This window comes from Thunnus thynnus, chromosome 24 (assembly GCF_963924715.1).
Source record: "Thunnus thynnus chromosome 24, fThuThy2.1, whole genome shotgun sequence".
Taxonomy (NCBI): Eukaryota; Metazoa; Chordata; class Actinopteri; order Scombriformes; family Scombridae; genus Thunnus; species Thunnus thynnus.
In genome coordinates, this window is record NC_089540.1 from 11,130,340 (window position 1) to 11,150,539 (window position 20,200).

At 37.5% G+C, this 20,200-nt stretch overlaps 1 protein-coding gene and 1 long non-coding RNA gene across 9 annotated transcripts in view; both read left to right on the forward strand.

The window, feature by feature from the left end:
• LOC137176724 (immunoglobulin superfamily member 10-like) overlaps nucleotides 1-20,200 on the forward strand; it is a 60,861-nt gene that overhangs the window by 12,965 nt on the left and 27,696 nt on the right. The window contains exons 7-9 of the mRNA XM_067582607.1: nucleotides 169-510; nucleotides 930-1,220; nucleotides 1,300-1,329. Of these exons, the coding sequence (XP_067438708.1) occupies nucleotides 169-510; nucleotides 930-1,220; nucleotides 1,300-1,329 (663 nt within the window). The remainder of the gene's footprint in view (nucleotides 1-168; nucleotides 511-929; nucleotides 1,221-1,299; nucleotides 1,330-20,200) is intronic.
• On the forward strand, nucleotides 8,220-18,242 carry LOC137177095 (uncharacterized). Of its 8 annotated transcripts, XR_010925952.1 has the most exons (9): nucleotides 8,223-8,627; nucleotides 10,217-10,253; nucleotides 10,343-12,853; nucleotides 12,985-13,042; nucleotides 13,207-13,372; nucleotides 14,547-14,600; nucleotides 14,888-16,010; nucleotides 17,499-17,547; nucleotides 17,678-18,242. It is a non-coding gene; the product is annotated as an uncharacterized lncRNA (long non-coding RNA). The 8 variants fall into 8 exon arrangements; XR_010925951.1 differs by having other exon boundaries at nucleotides 8,220-8,627; nucleotides 13,207-14,600; XR_010925948.1 differs by having other exon boundaries at nucleotides 8,221-8,627; nucleotides 13,207-15,578; nucleotides 15,869-16,010.

The following is a 20,200-nucleotide window of genomic DNA, read 5'->3' on the forward strand; positions in this document are numbered from 1 at the left end:
ATTTGCTGAAATAAATCATATTTTATCACTGAGTTGCAGTTTCACCATTACATTATAAATCAATTTTTAGCAGTTAAGTATCAATTCATAACAAGTTTTGTTGAAATGTTCACATCAACCTAAAGTTCAAACACAGTTTAAACCCCATATTTCTTTTCCTCCATGCAGGTCAAACAGCTGACATACAAACACAGCAGACTGTGATGGCAGCAGTAGGAGAAGATGTCCATCTCAGCTGTCAGCTCATGCAGTCTAGAGATGTTCTTCAGGTCACATGGCAGAAACTTTCACCTGATGGGAAGAAGAAGAATCTTGGCAGCTGCGACAAAAACTCTAGTCAAACAGTGAATGATGGTTTTCAGGGGAAAGTGGAGTTTAAAGATGCTGGACTGCAGAACTGCTCCATAGTTATCAGGAAGGTGATGGAGCAGGATGAAGGCTGCTATCTCTGTTTGTTTAACACGTTTCCTGATGGTTCTCTGACAGGCAGAACCTGCCTCCAACTCTATGGTGAGCTCCTTTCTTCACTTTTGAAAACATATTTGTGGTGAATTACAGTTTTAACTTGTTTCACATCGATGGCAGTTAGAAATGATGACTGTTAAATTGTCTGCTTGATGTCATTTTGTCATGAAATGCAAACATTTCACACCACTGAAAGCATGTTGTACATACTCTGCATTTCACTCACTTTGTATCCAATTATATCAAGTTCCTCAATTCTCGACATGAAATGTATGAAACAGACTGACTCAACTGTTCATCATAATGTCCAAGAACTCAAGATTTCTTAAAATACTTGTTTTATTCAGTCTAAAGCCCAAATATATTTGATTTATAATGTTATAAAACAGAGGAAATCAGCAAACTAGTTGATTTTTTGTAACAACTTGCTTCATGTGATATTTTTTAATGTTTTGTCTTTGCAGAGCTGCATGAACCCATTCTACAAATCAGAGAATCAAACTCTACTGAAGAGACAGTTGTGTCCTGCTCGGCCACAGGTCGTCCTGCTCCCACAGTAACTCTGAATGTCCCACAACAAGACCTCTACTTCTCTCACAACAGCACAGTCAGTGTCACCAACACCAACAGTACAGTCACCGTCACCACTACAGCTGTGCTGTCTGGTCTCCATGGAAACGGTGCACAAGTTGGATGTGCAGCACGACTGCTCTCAGTCCCTGAAATTCAGGTGTTTATGACGATTCCTGCTGATGGTGAGAAACGCTTCCAAAACCATAGATTTATAAACTGATTATCACTTTATGATTCTGATATTTGTTTTTCTTTCTTCAGGTTTTGATGATGAATCTGGATCCAATAAGAGTAAGTTAACCTTAAAGTTGTCTCAAGTCAAAATTCACATTTAAACTGTAGTTGCTTTATGAATGTTTAGTGTCTCATATCACATTTTTTCCTCTTTTTCTCATAGATTTCACTTTGATCGTTACATTGATCACAGTAGTGGTCGTTGTTTGTGTTGCTGTAGTCATCACTGTCCTGCTCAGACATAAATATAAGAACAGGTCATTTCAACTTTCAACTCAATATCTGTCTTGTTGTGATACCAGTGTCTCACAGTTAATATGGTAATAATTTATTGACATTAAGAGGAAACACAGAGCTTAAAGAATCTATACAGACAACACCTATAAATAAATAATATATAAATGTTCTTAAATCCTTCATTCTGTCACACAGGGACGCTGAAAGAGATCAGGATATCTTATGAGTAAGATAATTTCATAATTATTCACTTGTTCATATTTATTATAAATTGCTTCTTCAGAAAATTATTTAATCTGTCTTCTCTTTGTCTGTTATGGCTAGGGTTAGGGTTAGTATTTAAGTTCCTTTCTATCTCTATATCTCTCTAACTAATGTGTTATTTATACATTAATCTGATTCTGATGCACTTTACTCTTCATGGTCCATTGTGTACTCATAGTCAGCCTGTTTATCCACATAACTGTTAACTGTCAGAGTCATTCAGTGATAGAAATATGTATGATGTATTATAATAATGTGAGTGGAAATTGACTCATGTCTTGTTTTTATCTGAAGGTGAATCTGGAGAATGAACAGATCAGGAAACGATCACCTGAGAAGAAAGATCCAAAAGGGGAGAAACCAGAACCATCATCGTCCACAGTCAGAAGTCTATTTAGTGACAAATAACCTACAAGACTGTAGTTTCAATACAAAGTCAGTCAGACTTGAACAAAGCTGCATCAAATCATGTGTTGGTAAAATGTTCAGACATTGTAAAAGAATCAAAATGTGTCCTGAACAAGATGAATATCTCATCTTATATCTCCAGATCAAAAATATTAATGTACACAGAGGTTTTGATGTTTTTGTATTATTTTTACCATATTTTTGTCATTACATTTTAAACTTTTTAAGACAAAATAAATAATTGAATGTTTTCTTTGACTTCCTTTCTCTTCTTTCTTGCTGTTTGTTGGGACTTTAAACTTTACCAAGTATTTTGTAACATCTATAATATAATTCTGATATATTGTTTTACACCAATTTGTTGTTGCCTCATCAATTTTTTAAAGTGAAATGGTTATAACTTTTGGTTTTGTCCCTTGCACTGTTTACTGCTTCTTTTCTTTTTAGTTTTTTTTTTTTATAAAATGAATTTTGCCGAAGATGAAATTACACTGAATGTAAATAATGAATGTGTATTATTCCTGGAAAGATGGAGTTTTTTCTATAAAACTATCTTTTCTACTTTGTATTTGTCTGCTGTAAATATTTCTGAACATACTTTCTCATGTCAGGTGTTTAATTACAGCTACATTTTTCATCAAGCAGTGTCTTTGTCTCTTCCTCTTAACTTGGTGTTAGATGTGTTTGTGTGTCACAACTACTGTCTCAGTCCTGCTCATTTAGTCCTTTCTGCCTTTGTCTCAGCCTCCAGCCTCCTTCTTACTTCTCCAGACCTCTTGCATTGACATTGAACCTTTCATTCTCTGCCATTCATCACCTGACCACCAGGTGGCCTCAGACTTCTTCACTGGTCTGCTCACCTGTTCTCACCTGTTTGCCTGATAACTTGAACTTTGAACTGTTAAAGTGTCTTTACCTGATGTGATGTTGTTGTTCCTCCTGACTGGCTTCTGTTAAGCAGATTGTTTCTTTTCTTCAGGGGACACTTTCAGATGTAACACACTGTTTATACAGTATTTTTAGAACAAATCAGCATTTCATAAAGAAGTTTGTTCAACAAACCTTGCCACTTGCAGCAACAATGACACACGGTGTCTTTCCAAAAGGTAAGAGAGAGATGTTACAGTAGTCTGTACTTTTACAGAAGTCACTTTTTCTGCTGAAATTGAAAGCACCGTGGAGGATTCCTGTGTATTTTTAACTTTAACCCAAAGTGAATGTTTTGAGAAGAAATATTGAATCCTGCTGATTTATTCTTGTTTTCCACATTAAAAGTGCGACATGTGAATGTTTCTTGCTGGTGAAATGAGGTGGAAAAAAAGAAAAGAGCTTTCAGAAGAAAAGTCCCTTTCATTTATGTATCCTGCCTCGTTGGCTGCCTACATCCTCTTTGCCTTGCACACACACCCGTGACCCTGAGTGTGCTGTTAAAGTCTGACAGTTGGCACGAAACGCAGGATCTTCCGCAAAAAAAAAAAGAAAGAAAGTAACCTGATGTTGCCGAATTGCTTCTTTGCTCCGTGGGACACTTGGAGACCAATGCACTGTTTTATATTACATTTTAGAAACAAATCTATGTATGTTACATGTATGACTATATCAACTCTAGTGATAGTAATTTTGATGATATTAACATTACGAGTTAACGTTTGGGTGACACTTCAAGAGGACACAGAACCACCACAAACAAACGGAGTTAAAAGAGAAAAGGGAGGACAGACAGGTGGATGTAGATCCTGTAACTGAGTTTAAGTTTCCCATGACATCATTAATCATCAGCAGTTCAAGGTTCAAGTTTATTGTCATCTCTCTGCGGGGACAAGACGATCTGAATAAAAATTTGCATAGATAACTGCAAAACAGAAATTATTTGGAGTAAAGACCTAAGAGACCGACAGTTTAATATGTGGGCAGTTGCGCATCTTGTGTTGAGTATCTAAAATATGTTAAATGTTTGGCGTGCAGGGCTGTAAACCTCACAGCTATATGAGCATTTAAAAATAAGGGTGGTGTGGCTGAGTGTGCACATTTAAGCCAAAATCCACCTGCATGGCTTGGACACGTTTTATGCTGTCATTTCATTTGCTTATTTTTTCGCTGACGTGACAACTGTAGAGCCGGAATTTGTCAGTAAATGGTCACCGCAGTTCCCTTAATGTGATTATTTATAACCATAGATAGCTTTATGTCTTTACAGTGAAACCAACAGAGATCAGTGTAGTTGAGTTGAAACTTACAGCAATGATGACACAAGCTGCAGTCATGAAAATCTTTTTTGTTTTGGGAATCTTTGCAAAAGGTAAGAGAGAGATGTTACAGTAGTCTGTACTTTTACAAAAGTCATTTTTCTGCTGAAATTGAAAGCACCGTGGAGGATTCCTGTGTATTTTTAATTCCAATCCAAAGTGAATGTTTTGTGAAGAAATATCTTTATTCTTTTTTCCCACATTAAAGGAACGACAGGTGAATGTTTCTTGCTGCTGACAGTTTTTATTTACAGCAAACTAAGACAAAAAAGCAACATTACCATTCATGCATTAGTGCATAACAGGATTTTTTTTAGTTTTACAGGAATAGTGTTGAACTGCTGATCACCCAGAGGGTAAAGGAGGGAAGAAGCTGTAATAGAGGCCCTGAAGTAGAAATCTATAACAGAAATTGTGTTGAATTGTTCACATCAACCTAAAGTTCACACACAGCTTAAACCCCATATTTCTTTTCCTCCATGCAGGTCTAACAGTTGTGATACAAACACAGCAGACTGTGATGGCAGCAGTAGGAGAAGATGTCCATCTCAGCTGTCAGCTCATGCAGTCTAAAGATGTTCTTCAGGTCACATGGCAGAAACTTTCACCTGAGGGGAAGAACAAGAATCTTGCAGGCTACAACAAATACTTTGGAGAAACAGTGAATCCTGGTTTTAAGGGGAAAGTGGAGTTTAAAGATGCTGGACTGCAGAACTGCTCCATAGTTATCAGGAAGGTGATGGAGCAGGATGAAGGCTGCTATCTCTGTTTGTTTAACACGTATCCTGATGGTTATCTGACAGGCAGAACCTGCCTCCAACTCTATGGTGAGCTCCTTTCTTCACTTTTGAAGACATATTTGTGGTGAATTACAGTTTTAACTTATTTCACATCGATGGCAGTTAGAAATGATGACTGTTAATTTGTCTGCTTGCCATCATTGAGTCATGAAATACAAATACTTCACATCACTAAAAGCATGTTGTACATACTCTGCATTTCACACATTTTGCATCTAACTGTCATAAAAGCTGATTTTTATTATATCCCAAATGTAAGAAGACATGATGGTCATGATATTTAAATTATATTATAATTGTAACAAATTCCTCAGTTTGTGAAATGAAATGTACTGTAAGGCATAAAAATGAAAGATGCTGCCCTATTGTGCATTTTGTGCACAGGAAACAGAAACAACTTATATCACAATGATCAAGAACCCAAAGACTTCTTAAAATACTTGTTTTATTCAGTCTAAAGCCCAAATATATTTGATTTACAATGTTATAAAACAGAGGAAATCAGCAAAAAAAAAAAAAAATAACAATTTGCCCCATGCGATATTTTTTAATGTTTTGTCTTTGCAGAGCTGCATGAACCCATTCTACAAATCAGAGAATCAAACTCTACTGAAGAGACAGTTGTGTCCTGCTCGGCCACAGGTCGTCCTGCTCCCACAGTAACTCTGAATGTCCCACAACAAGACCTCTACTTCTCTCACAACAGCACAGTCAGTGTCACCAACACCAACGGTACAGTCACCGTCACCACTACAGCTGTGCTGTCTGGTTTCCATGGAAACGGTGCACAGGTTGGATGTACAGCACGACTGCTCTCAGTCCCTGAAATTCAGGTGTTTAAGAAGATTCCTGCAGTGAAACCATCACCAACTGATGGTGAGAAACACTTCCAAAACCACATATTTATAGATTAATAATTATTTTATGATTCTGATGTTTTTGTTTATTTTTCCAGGTTTTGATGAAGAAAATGAATCTGGTAACAGTGATTTAGTGAATATTCATGTGGTCTCCTGTCACTAACATCCACTTCCCATTTGATAGTTGCATTAAGAATTTTGTTTTATATGACAAATGTTCCTCTTTTTCTCAGGTTCCACTGTGATCGTTGTGTTTGTTGTGTTGGCCTGTGGTTGTGTTGCTGCAGTCATCGCTGTCCTGCTTACACGAAAATATAACAGCAGGTAAGTCTTTCAGTCAATATCTATTGTAATACTTGTGTCTGAGTTAATATTGAAATGAATGTTTGTTCAGCTTTAACTTTTCTTAAATCCTCCAATTTGTCACAATGGGACTCAGAGATGAATGAGATGAACCAGAGCAACAATTACAAACAGTTATGAGTAACACACTTTCATACTATCATCATTCACTTGCATATAGTTATCATGTATTCCTAATTATTTCTGATCAGCCTCCATCCTGTTGTGTATTGTCACTTATTTTGATTCTCACTAACTTGCCTCTTTGTCAAATCAGTTTTATTTTTGTAGCCCAAAGTTGCAAATTTGTCTCAGAGAGTTTTACAATCAGTACAAAACATGTTTATTCACATTAAGAGGATACACAGACAGGTGTGTTGCAGCTGCAGGTGTTAGAAACATGATTGGTCATCCAGCCAATCTCAGCCATTTGAGTAACCCACCAGGCCAGGGAAGAGTAAGAGTTCGATTTTTTTGTGTTGAGTTAAGAAGAAATTTATAACAGGAACTGTGTTGACGTTTTCACATCAACCTAAAGTTCACACACAGCTTAAACCCCATATTTCTTTTCCTCCATGCAGGTCTAACAGCTCTGACACAAACATAGCAGACTGTGATGACAATTCTGCCTTGTGACTCCACCAAGTATTTTGTAAATTCTTGTTGTTTTACACCAATTTATTCTTGCATACATCCATATTTTTGTAAAAATTTAAATAGATTCTGGTTTTGTTCTTTGCACTATTCTCTGCTGCTTATTTCCTTCTTTTTTATTTTTTGTCACACAAACCTAGTAGCAGCACAGATGAAATTACAGATTATTGAATGTAAAAAAAATAACGTGCAACAAAATAAAAAAACCCATCAGAAGCTTCAATCTAGTAATTTTCAAGATTGACATTTATTGATAGATCCTCAGATACATGTTAGACTTTGTGTGACATGAAACATTTTTCTCCTTCCTCTGTGATTTTTGGAAAGTGTTAGTTAAAACTGGTATTACTGCTAATGCTGCCACTGTTATTATGTCTTCTAATGCTAATGAAGACAACAATAAAGGAGCTATCAAACCTTCATTTTCTTTATAATGTCATTCATTCCAAACTGTGCCTCAATGTCTGCTGCAGATTTTTTTCATAAGCAATTTGACATCATGGCCGCTGGAGGTCGCTGTTTATGCAGATTTACTGTGGAAGTGTTGAGACATGAAGTAACTAAATCCAGGATAGTCTATGTCAGAGCCATATAGAGATGTATACAACTGAATATGTGGCATTTTCATACAGTGTGGAAAAGCTTTGTTCTGTTCTCTGAAGCTAGTTGGTTACATTTGCCTCATTTACAGTTATTTACATAATACTTTGGCTAATTACCCTTCTGAGCTTGTCTGCATAATGCTGACAACATAGCAGGAAGAGCATGATAGTCATACACTTTAAATATTGCCAATATTGACACTGAAAAATTGTGCATTTATTCATTATGTGCAGTAAATGTATTGTTATAGCCCACAGGTAGGTAGACACAGCAAAAGTCAGTAACTTCAATGTGTGATTGTGCTACTAATGCAGATTTATCTTCTTTATAGATGAGAAAAGTACCCTGCTGTCCACAGAGATCATATTCATCTACATATTCATGACAGTTGGACATTTAAGCCAAATAACACTTTCAGTTATTTAGTTATTTAGTACTCAGCAGTGGAGGAGCTTCATGAACACTACTCTGCACTGTTTTGCCTTTTCTCCTTTTTCACCTGCTGAGAAGAATTTTCTGTGTGACCTCTTCTTACTAAGGATACTGATCAGTGTATTTCCTGGTGTGCAATTCCCCAGGTGGCGTAGTTGTACAACTTTCCATCTCCTACCCGTCTTCGGCCATACTATATTTGAGTCTCTCGGCCTCAGTACGCTTATCTTGCCCTTTAGATAACGGACATATTTTCGTCAGTGCATTCAGTACTTCTGGGAAACGGAGTGAGCGCATAGCATTTCTAGATGCCCAGCGCGTCGGGCATAACCCCTTAAGTGTTGGATGCCAAGTTTCCATCGTTTATTTCTCCTTTAGTTTCTCACAATACGCACAGAAAGCAGAGTTGTATGATGCAAGTGTCAAGATAACGTCAGCAATTCTCGTCAGTAACCTCTGACAAAAAGTTGACTTCACTCTTATATTCGGAGGAAATTTGCTCATCGATGGTAAGATTTCACTGCCACATATCATAAATTACACAAACTGCGTGAGAACGGGCGTGTTCATATACTTCGATCTTTCGCGACAGTCTATGCCAGTCATTAATTCCTACCCTGGTCTCCAGAATAAAACGTTGGCATTGTACGTATCTGCAAACCACGGAAACATTGAATAGGCTATCTACGTTGCCACACATGTAATAGCCTACGTATCAAAATACCAAAATTTCAAGAAAACATATCTCAGCATTTCTAAAGTGAAAGTCGTTCACATGCGATCTATTTGAGCTGACTTCCCTATTAGGAGGAGGAGGGGTCGGAGATTGGCAAGTAAGTTTCTTGGCTGAAAGTTGAAAAAGGGCACGGTTCGAGACCCCCTCGAAACCAATGCCCGCTTCCCGTTTCAACCGATGGGTGGGTGTTGTTTTGGGGTTTTTTTTGTTTTTGTTTTTGCGAAACGCCAGGACATTTGCAGCCGATTTTATTTTTTTTATTTTAACCCAAACCATGATCTTTCCCTAACCCTAACCAAGTTGTCTTTGTGCTTAAACCTAACCAGACCTTAACCACAACGTTGCCACACCATAAAACATCATTATTCAATGGATAGAAATGTTGATATGCTACGTATTACACGTGTTGAAACGTATATATTCAACGTTTCTGTGGTTTGCAGAAACGTTCAATGCCAACGTTTTGTTCTGGCGATTGGGTTGGTAATACAGTTTGAACTACAGAGAGAAGACTCTGCATCCTATAGCCACAAATCGTACAATACTGATTATAGGAATTTGAAAATAAACATCAGGCAATGGAAGTGTATAATTGATCAACAAGTAAATATCCCAGATGTCTATAATACTTGAATTGTGCACACAAACCTTGCTGTTGCTTGAAAGATGTCTGCCAGTCACATAAACTAGTCTGTAGAATACAGTTGCTGTTCATTTGTGCTCAGACTGACCAGTTAACCTGCATCAAGTGATGTGTTTTGTCATTTACAATTGTGTCCAGTTAAAACAGCGCTGTGTGAAGACGAAGCAGCGGTTTCCTTATTATAAAAAGGTGGTAAGAGCATGCTGCTTACTGTCTTCAACTCATGCTCAGGCCTATAAATATGTGATGACCGCAAAAGCAAACATGTCAGTTAAATCGTGTTACATGATGTACAACTTAGAGAGATATAAAGCAGGTGATACTTTGTATTAGTTGGATTCTTGTGGATCCAGCTCCAAGAGTGGTCTGAGCACATGACTAGACCTGATGTTTGAAGATCTGACATATTTTCCTGCTGTATTCTGTTTCACCTTCAGAGTGTCTTAATGTGAAAGCAGTCATGTCTTGCACTTCTTTTTGAGAAGAGAAACCAGATTGTACCTCCTGAGAGAGTTTGAGGTTTAGGTACTGTAAGAACAAAAAGAGAAACATATTTTTGACTGAAGGGAGACTTTAAATGTTTCTTTACAAATAAAGCAAATACTAATACTAATGCCTTTACACTATTTTAGAGGCTACATCAATTGTAAAAATTTTGATCCTACATATGGAAACATTAAACTATTTTGTAACGATGTATTTCCATATTTATCCAACAGAAGACAACCTGAACTAACGACCAGTCTTCCACATACGGTAATGTACACAAAAATGTTGCCCCTACTTTGTTTGTGCTGTTCATTTAACTTAATGAAACATATTTTAAAATATCTGTCACTTTGCAGGAACCAGAGGAAATTGAGCCGTACAACACCTTCATGCAGACAGAGAACGTGCTTTATTCAACTACTGAAATACAAACTTCTAATACTGATTATTCAAATGTCACCAGAGTGGTGATGAATTTAGAGATGCCTTTGTAGGGCTTTAATTATACAATATCCAGTATAATGTGATGCATGTTTTCCTATTGAATAATAAGTGAAACAAAGCCTGATGTCCACAAGGGGGCACTATTTTACATACATTGGTATTTCACTCTCCTGTATGACTGATGCTTAAAATGTATTTCATTCTAAAACATTCAAGCTTAATAGTTTTGTGTAAATTGTATTTTATTTGTAAGTTTAATGTTTTAAGAGAGCAGTAAGGGCAATATACTGTTTGTAAAACATAAGATCAGAATTAATTATGTAATGAATAAATGGTTAAAACTGCTTGTTCTTTTGATGTCCGATATTCAGTTTGTCAAATTGCTGCAAAGCTGTAAAAGTGAAATATTTAACTACTAGTAAGTTTATTAAATCAGGTTTCACAGATAAAACTTCATAAATGTCTGTCAGTAAATATTTGAATAATGTGTAAATTAAAATGAAATAAAATGTGTTCAACTTGAGGGTAAAACTTCATATTGGCTCTTAGAGGATCCAAGTCCAAGATTGTTCAACATGTGACTGTAGACCTGATGTTTATAGACATATTTCTTTCATGCACCTACTGTTTTACCTTCAGAGTGTCTTAATGTCAAAGCAGGAGCAGTCATGTCTTGCACTTCCTTTTAAGCGGAGTAGAGACACCAGCTCGTACCTCTGTGAGAATTTGAGGTTTAGGTTTCTAAAGAGCAGGTACAAGGCGAGTGTCAGTTCCTCCCCTTCAGTACTATAAACTGTCAGCAGCACTTAAACTGTTGCTCAGACCTCTTGACCAGCATGGCTGTTTGGAAACTGTGGTTTGTTCTGCCTCTGCTGCTACCTGCGTACAACAACAGCAAAGGTACAGGAACTAGTTTTCATAATTTATCATTTAAGACTGCCATTGTTTTCTAATATTTGGTTTAAAAAGAAAAATCTATTTCATGCTGACCCTTGTGAAAACCACTGGGAGAGAACCATATGTTACTCCAGTATGCACCAATGAAACACTGAATATCATCACATTTGTAGTATGTAAGCTCAGAACAGAGAGGAGTAGCGGAGCAGAGTGCAGCTTGGCATACTGTTATGACTCAGAGGTCCTTTGAGCACTTTTCTGCTGTGTAATTTGTGTGTGCTTTAATTTTGTGCTTGTGTTGTGGATCCCTCTCACTCTCTCCCTCTAGGGTTCCTGCTGAGGTGTGTTTGTGTTGGGATGCAGAGAGCAGAGGCTAATTGAATGATTGTGACTGTGTGAGTGTGTGGGTTGTTCCAGGGAGCTGATTGGTTCCAGCCTGCAGGGTTGCAGTTTTAAGGCCAGCTTCTTCCAGCTTCTGTTGGGCTCATCTCTCTCCACTTTCAACCAATCTGCCAGCCAACATGTTTTGATGTTCTATTTAGCTTTGCTCATGCGAAATGCCAGCCCAGGTTTTTTAGGTGTGGGTAGCAATTTTGTTTTAATCCTATTTTCTCCTGTTTTTTGTTAGGTTAGTGACTTGTCTTTTTGTTCTTTTGTTTGAGTGGGTAAGTTTAGGTTCCTCAGCTTTAGTTACTTCTGTTTGTTATTTTGCTGTTAGCCCACCCTGAAGCTGAAGAAATTCTGAATGAAAACCTAAAGTGCTGTAAATTCATTGTGGCTGGTGGTTCTTGGGAGCTGGGAAGAGGGGAGTCTCAGACTTTTCATGTTGCGCCAGGGTTTCCCCTAGGCTGGGTCATAACAATATAGATATGAAGATTATTTTGTTGGATGTGACTCCAGATTCATACTTATAGAAAGAATCAGTCTATATTTCTTTACCCGACCAGTTTAACACCAGTGTATAGTGGGAATTACAGCTGTGAGTATTCATATCTTGCTGGAACATCTTCTCTCCATCGTAATATCATTGTGGAAGGTAAATGTTGGATTTATTTTCTTGCTTTTGTGTTTCACATTATGAACAAGTAAAGTATCAGTATGATGTCTGTGCATGTAGAAGAAATCAGACCCACTAAACCAGCCAAAAGTTTGGACACACCTTCCAAATCACTTGAATTACAAAGTGTCCAAACCTTTGACTGGTCCTGTACTTTGTGATATGTTACATTTTTAACTTGTTCTGCATTCATAGCTGAATACTGGGAGATAACTTGAAAAGGAACATTTGTTTTTGTATGTTAAAATTATGTGGTTCAAATATTTAATATTTGATTCAGAGAAGATGCCAGCATTACGTTATCTTGGTCTTTCTCCTGATACTTGTTTTGTCTTTACAATTTACTAGAAGACAAAGTGATCAATACCAGGCTTTTGCTTTTTCCTACCACAATGGTTGTTGGTGTTATTGCATTTATCGTTCTTACTGGAGTTGTCCTTGGATTCATCCTCAAAAAATTTCTTTCCAGGTGAAAAAATCTCAAATGTTTTAAAACGTTGTAAAAAAATGCAGTCAGTGGTTTTGTAGGAAAGCACAGAAGAGCTGGAATGTGTGTGTGTTTGATGTGTCACTAACTCTGATATCTCCTCTTATTTAAAGAAAGTGCTCAAGAACAGACGCATCTGGATCATCTGTATGTAAAACTCCCATCTCTTTGGTGAGTAATGTATTTACTGATCAGAGGACTGTGTGAATGGATTTGAACCTTGAAAAGTTGAGGTTTCAGTAAATGTAGTGACTCAGTGTCTCAACAATTACTCAACGTAATTAAGTCAGACTTTTAAAGGCATCATGCATTCAAATTCTGCTCCATTTTTATAGGCCCCAGATGACCCAGATGACCCCTACACAAGCCTTCAGCAGCCAGCAAATGATCTCTACCAAACTATCTCCTCAATACACCATCAACATGACGCCAAGACAAATTCAACCAGCAATATAATGGAGCTGGATGATCAGGAAATGGATGGAAGAGAGACTGATCCAGGTTGGGAAAACTGTGAAAACACTCGAACCAAAAGAGAACATAAATAAGTAACTGTCTGACATTGTTTCTATAAATATATTGAGATTTGTCGTCATAGCAGCAAGAACACCCAGGACTTCCTGTGTAGATTCACTACTTGGTCATAAGAAATATGTGTTTAATGGATTTAAACCTTGCTGTTTCTTGCTGATTCTCTTAATAATTGCAAAGTAATATAATTTAAACTACAGAGAGAAGACTTTGCATCCTATGGCCAAAAATCGTACAATACTGATTATAAATTATAGGAATTTGAAAATAAATATCAGGCAATGGAAGAATATAATTGTGATCAACAATTCAATATTCCAGATGTCTATAATACTTGAACTGTCAGCTCATTCTCACTCCCAACTCGTTACATATTGAAGCTTGGTCAGGACCCCGTGTCGTCACTTTTTAACGTTGAGGGTCGTCCGATAGACTTCTGTTGAGCTCCCACAACGTCTGAAATAGACGCTATGAGACCGATGACATCTATATAAGGTGACAAATTTCAGCCTGGTCGCCAGAATAACACATTGGCATTGGACGTTTCTGCAAACCACAGATACGTTGAATATCTACGTTTCAACACCTGTAATACGGAGCATATTAACATTTCAACGATACGTATGGTATCAATATTTCTGAAGTGACGTGGCCTACTTGACATGACATATATTTAAGCTGACTTTCTTATTAGGAAGTGGAGGGGTGGGTTTATGGCTTGTAATGTTGGAAATCAGCGCAGAGAGAACAGTTCGAGACCACCTTAACATTTTGGTTTTTTTTTTTTATTTTAACCCAAACTATGATCTGGTTTTTGTGCTTAAACCTAACCAGACCTTAGCCACCGCGTTGTCACACCACAAAATATAATTATTTTTAATAGTGCATGTTGAAAAATGACTCTAAAGGGATACCCCATGCGTTTAAAAAAGTGATGCCACGGGGTCCTGACAAAGCTTCAATATGTGACGAGTTGGGAGTGAGAACGTGTTGGAATTGTGCACACAAACCTTGCTGTTGCTTGAAAGATGTCTGCCAGTCACATAAACTAGTCTGTAGAATACAGTTTCTGTTCATTTGTGCTCAGACTGACCTGTTAACCTGCATCAAGTGATGTGTGTTTGTCACTTAAAATTGTGTCCAGTTAAAACAGCGCTGTGTGAAAAGGAAGCAGCGGTTTCCTTGTGACAAAAATGTGGTAAGAACATGCTGCTTACTGTTTTCTTCTCATGCATATGATGATGACCACAAAAGCAAACATGTCAGTTAAATCATGTCACATGATGAGTGTAGATATTGTAAGATATAAAGCAGGTGATACTTTGTATTAGTTGGATTCTTATGGATCCAGCTCCAAGAGTGATCTGAACACATGACTGTAGACCTGATGTTTGAAGATCTGACATATTTTCTTTCTGTATTCTACTCTGTTTCACCTTCAGAGTGTCTTAATATGAAAGCAGTCATGTCTTGCATTTCTTTTAGAAGAGAAGAGAAACCAATTTGTACCTGTGAGAGTTTGAGGTTACCTGAAGAACAGGTCAAATGCGTGTGACAGTTTCCCCTCTTCAGTACAGTAAAGTCTTCACTGTCAGCAGCACTTCAACTGTTGCTCAGGCCTCTTGACCAGCATGGCTGTTTGGAAACTGTGGTTTGTTCCCCTTCTGCTGCTGCCTTTTTTGTTTATTGACTGCAAAGGTACTGTACATGAACTACTTTTTATAATGTATAACTTGTTTTCTGTTTGTCTTATTGTCTTCAGTTTAAAGAGGGAAATATTTAAATTTATGTAAATTGCTTGCTCTACAGTAGTTCCAGCTCATTGAGCATATTCATATTGAGTTATGATTGCTTTGATTTACAGTGACTCTTTTGAAAACCGCCGGGAGAGAACCATATATCACTCCAATATGCACAGATGAAACACTGAATACCATCATTCTTGTAGCATGTAAGATCAGAACAGAGAGGAGCAGAGGAGAAGAGTGTCACTTGGCGTTCAAATATGGAGAGGAGATTTTTAATAAATGTGACCCCAGGTTCACATTTATGAAAAAGAATCAGACTATATTTCTTCACCTGACCAGTTTAACACCAGTGGATAGTGGGAACTACAGCTGTGAGTGTACACATCCTGGAGTAACAAATATTCTCCATCTTCATATCACTGTAGAAGGTAAACACATGTTTATTTTTCCACATACTTTGATTAAATTTACAGTGATTATTTTCCATTGTGTTGTATTGTTAACATGGTAGTATGATGTCTATACTTCAGGTTTACAGGTCAAATCAAAGCATGCAGTAATTATAACAGGAATATAGTATTTGAAGCAGCATTAGTGCTGACAGTAATGTCCTACATCGTTTTTGGTCTTGGCTGTGGTAATTTATTGGCTTTGATTTACAGATTTAGATAATATAATATTTCAGAAGCATCTTATGTTATTTGTTTTACAATTTGAGTAAATTCCAGTGCCACTGTAGAGGGTGAAGAGGCCACAAGTTCCACAAAAATATCAATTTCCAGTACTGCTGTTGGTGTGACTGTATTCATCATTATAACTGGAGTTATCCTGGGATTTATCCACAGAAGAAAACATCACAGGTGAGAGACTGTAATATTCATATTTCATATTTTCAGTACATTATTTTTTGAATGCTCTTAAACTATATGTTAAACAATATAAATATGATTATATCAACTGTGGTTCATTTACATGCAGTTTTTTCAACACTTGTTCTCATTTTGTAAGTCAAGTATATCATTTAAAAAGTATATTTCTTTAATGATATCACCTGTCATACATGTTTATCTCATTTTGAATGAAATTCACTGCAGTCACATATAACAAGATCTTGACTTTCAGGTTTATATGAAACAATGAAGGAAGACGTGATGTTTCGTTTCCTGTCTCGTCTAATAAAATAGACCACAAAATTCAGAGTACATTATTTATTCCTACCAGGAATGAACTGTGGTCTTACTACATTTATCAGTTACTGGAGTTATCCTTGTATTCATCCTCAGAAAAATTCATTGCAGGTGAAAAATTCTGACTTAAAAGTATAATATGTAATTATTTTACATTAAAATGTCCAAAAACAACTAGACCTAAATCTGTAATTTTAAGCAAAGTAACGGACCGTTTCATTTGGTTGCCTGTCAATGGCGTCATACCTCCTCAACCAAAGAGTATAGTGCACCAGATGCATGCCTCGGTGCAGTGTTAGTCCGCTACAATGGCGTCTACCAAAGAGTAACTTACACACATACAAGATAGTACATTAGCGTTGTGGTTGTTTGACAGAAACTGTTATAAATTGACTTTTACTCAGTTGTAAGCCACATTTTTGTGATAAATTTTGGTCGTTTTTAACTATATCTTTTAGCTGGATGAAGGATTTTAGTCACTGGACGTCTGGATCTTAAGTTATCAGAGAATTAAACTGGGCAAACGCAGCAGCTCAGCTAACAGCCCCCTATTGGACGTTTAAAGTGAAACAGCTTTAATTAGTATTTTTAACAACAAACAACGTTTGTTTTTGGAGAGGAGGAGACTTCTGCAGATGATTCGGCTCCCAGTAGAAACCTGCCGAACGTCTGGATCTAAAATTACAAGAGAAATAAACCGAACAAGTGTTAGCAGCAGCTCAGCTAACAGCCCATACTGGACGTCTGGTGCTCGCTGATCATCGTCAGAGAAACACGTTTTTTTAGGTGAAACTGCTTTATTTAGTGTTAACCTGTAATCACTGGGTCTGTTTGTTTTGGAGAGGAGGAGACCTCTGTGGGTAATTCGGCTCCGGGTAAAAACATCCTGAAAGATGAACACTGGAGTAATCCTATCCCGGTGAAGCTGATTATTTAGTAATGAAGACAACAATTCCCATGATCCCTTGCTTCTTCACACCGTCATCACACTCCATCTTTTGTTATTGTTTTGATTGAGAGACCCCTAGCGGCTGAAATTACATATTGTGCTTTTAACCTTGTAAAATAATGCAGTCAGTGGTTTTGCTGGAAAGTACAGAAGAGCTGGTGTGTGTGTGTGTTTGATGTTTCACTAACTCTGATATCTCTTCTTATTTAAAGAAACTCTTCAAGAACAGACACAGCTGGATCATCTGTATGTAAAACTCCCGTGAGTAATGTACTTTCTGATCAGAGGAGTGTGTGAGTGGATTTGAACCTTGAAAAGTGGAGGTTTCAGTAAATGTAAATTAAGTCAGACTTTTAAGGCATCATGCATTCAAATTCTGACCTTTTTATAGACCGGAGATGACCCAGATGACCCCTACACAAGCCTTCAGCAGCCAGCAAATAATCTCTACCAAACCATCTCCTCAATACACCATCAACATGACGCCAAGACAACAGCCAGCAATGTGATGGAGCTGGATGATCAGGAAATAGATGGAAGAGAAACTGATCCAAGTTGGGAAAACTATGAAAACATACAGCAAGAAAACACAGGACGTTTTGTGTAGATTCACTACTTGGTCATAAGAGATACGTGTTTAATGGATTGTGGTGTGAGTCTAATATATCCCAGGTTCAACCACAACAGCATCTTAATGTAGTTATTAGCATTGTGACTTGTTCTTGCATGCTGTTTCATGAGGCTAATAGCTAGAAGTTTCTAGTCACATTCTTCAATCAGATGGGATTGATATTTTCCAAAAGCTAACAGCATGAAACCTCAACATCTCTGATTCTTTCTTGCTTACTGCTTACTTGTTACTGAGTTTGGCTAGTTTGTTCAGAAATGCTCTGTGTAAAACTGTTGCAGTGGCCGATAAAATCAACAAATACAATAAAGTATGTAACATATAACTCTCTCCTCTAGTATCACTATTTTTTTTTTTTTAACACACAAACCTTGTTATGAGTAATGTACCTCACATCTTTCCTGAGTTGGAGATTCATCACCAAAGTTGAGGCCATTTTCTGATTCTTATTATTAATGTAAATTAATGGAATTTGAGAATAAATATCAGGCAATGGAAGTGTATAATTGCAATTAACAAGTAAATATCCCAGATGTCTATAATACTTGAATTGTGCACACAAACCTCGCTGTTGCTTGAAAGATGTCTGCCAGTCACACAAACTAGTCTGTAGAATACAGTTGCTGTTCATTTGTGCTCAGACTGACCTGTTAACCTGCATCAAGTGATGTGTGTTTGTCACTTACAATTGTGTCCAGTTAAAACAGCGCTGTGTGAAGAGGAAGCAGCGGTTTCCTTGTTAGAAAAAGGTGATAAGAACATGCTGCTTACTGTCTTTATCTCACGCACATGGTGATGACCACAAAAGCAAACATGTCAGTTAATGTTAAATGATGTACAACTTTTACTATGTGTAGATGTTGTAAGATATAAAGCAGGTGATACTCTGTAATAGTTTTCTTTTTCTTTTAAGAAAACATCACACTAGCTCGTAACTCTTAGAGAGTTTGAGGTTTAGGTTTCTAAAGAACAGGTCAAAGGCGTGTGACGGTTTGTTTTTGCTATCATGCTTCAGGTGGATGCTCTATGTCTGCGTCTAGAGGAGAAAGAGTCCTTCCTTAACAAGAAAACTAAGCAGCTGCAGGACCTGACGGAGGAGAAGGGCATTCTTGCTTTAGAAATCAGGGGAATGAAGGACATGTTAGAGGTCAAAAAAAGGAAGATCAATGTCCTGCAGAAAAAGGTAAGAATCAGAGTTGAAGAAAACTTGGCCATTTAAAGGGTGTATGAAGGAAGGAAAGGAGATTTTAAGAGGAAAATGTCCGAACCATTCACAGACTACTAGTATTATATATACACCAAACTTGGTTGAGTTAGTGGAGGTCTATGTAGGTGTACTCCAGCTGTAGTATGAGAACGATGAGGGGAACGAGATTCTGTCAGATTCTTGTGTTCTGGACTAAACCAGTTGCTCTCTGAAAATACAAAGCAGAGTGGTTACTCTCTCCATTAAGAGTGAGAGTGTCTCTGTTGCTCTCAGGGGGAAAGTTTCCATAGAAAGACAAGCAAGATGATATTTCTGCCTCACTGGCTCTAGTGTGTGTGTGCTATAAATACTCGTACAGTGCTACTCCCCCTCTCACTCTGACCTGCTCACACCTCCTCTCCCTCATCTATCCACTTTCATCTCTCTCTTTGTAGTCTCTCTTGATTTAAAAATATGTAATAATATGTTTCCCCTTGATGTGTTTTTTTTTGTTTGGTTTTGTCTCTCTGTTGTGTCAGTCATATGTTGAACATACACTAAATTAGATGCTGCACATATTATACTGTCCCTAAATAATTAGTTCACATTCTTGTTTCTTTTTAAATGTATTTATATGATGCATTTCTTCCTGCAGAAGCAATGAAAAATGCTTCTTTATAAATCCCAGGCACATTTCAAACTATGAAAATGACATTGTCTGTAGCGAGTATTAATCTTCAAAGACTTTTGTAATCTCCAAGCTTTGCTATTACACCAACTTTAAACGCCACTGTAGTTTTTGATATCATGCTAGTTACCTCTGTTTTTCTGCTTTTTCTCTCCCCGGTGCCTCCACCTGAAAGACAGGGTCAAGTCTCTGCAGACCGACTCCAGTAACACAGACACTGCCCTGGCCACGCTGGAGGAGGTGCTGTCGGAGAAAGCCAGAGCCGAGGGGCCCTTTAGCATGGTCACCTTTAGATTTAAGCCTTGACTTTGGAACAGCCAGAATGGCCCCACCTGAGGATCTAAGGTTGCGGGCTGGCTCGTATGGGGTCAGCATTTCTGTTATGTAGCATGGAGCCAGACTCAGACGTGCT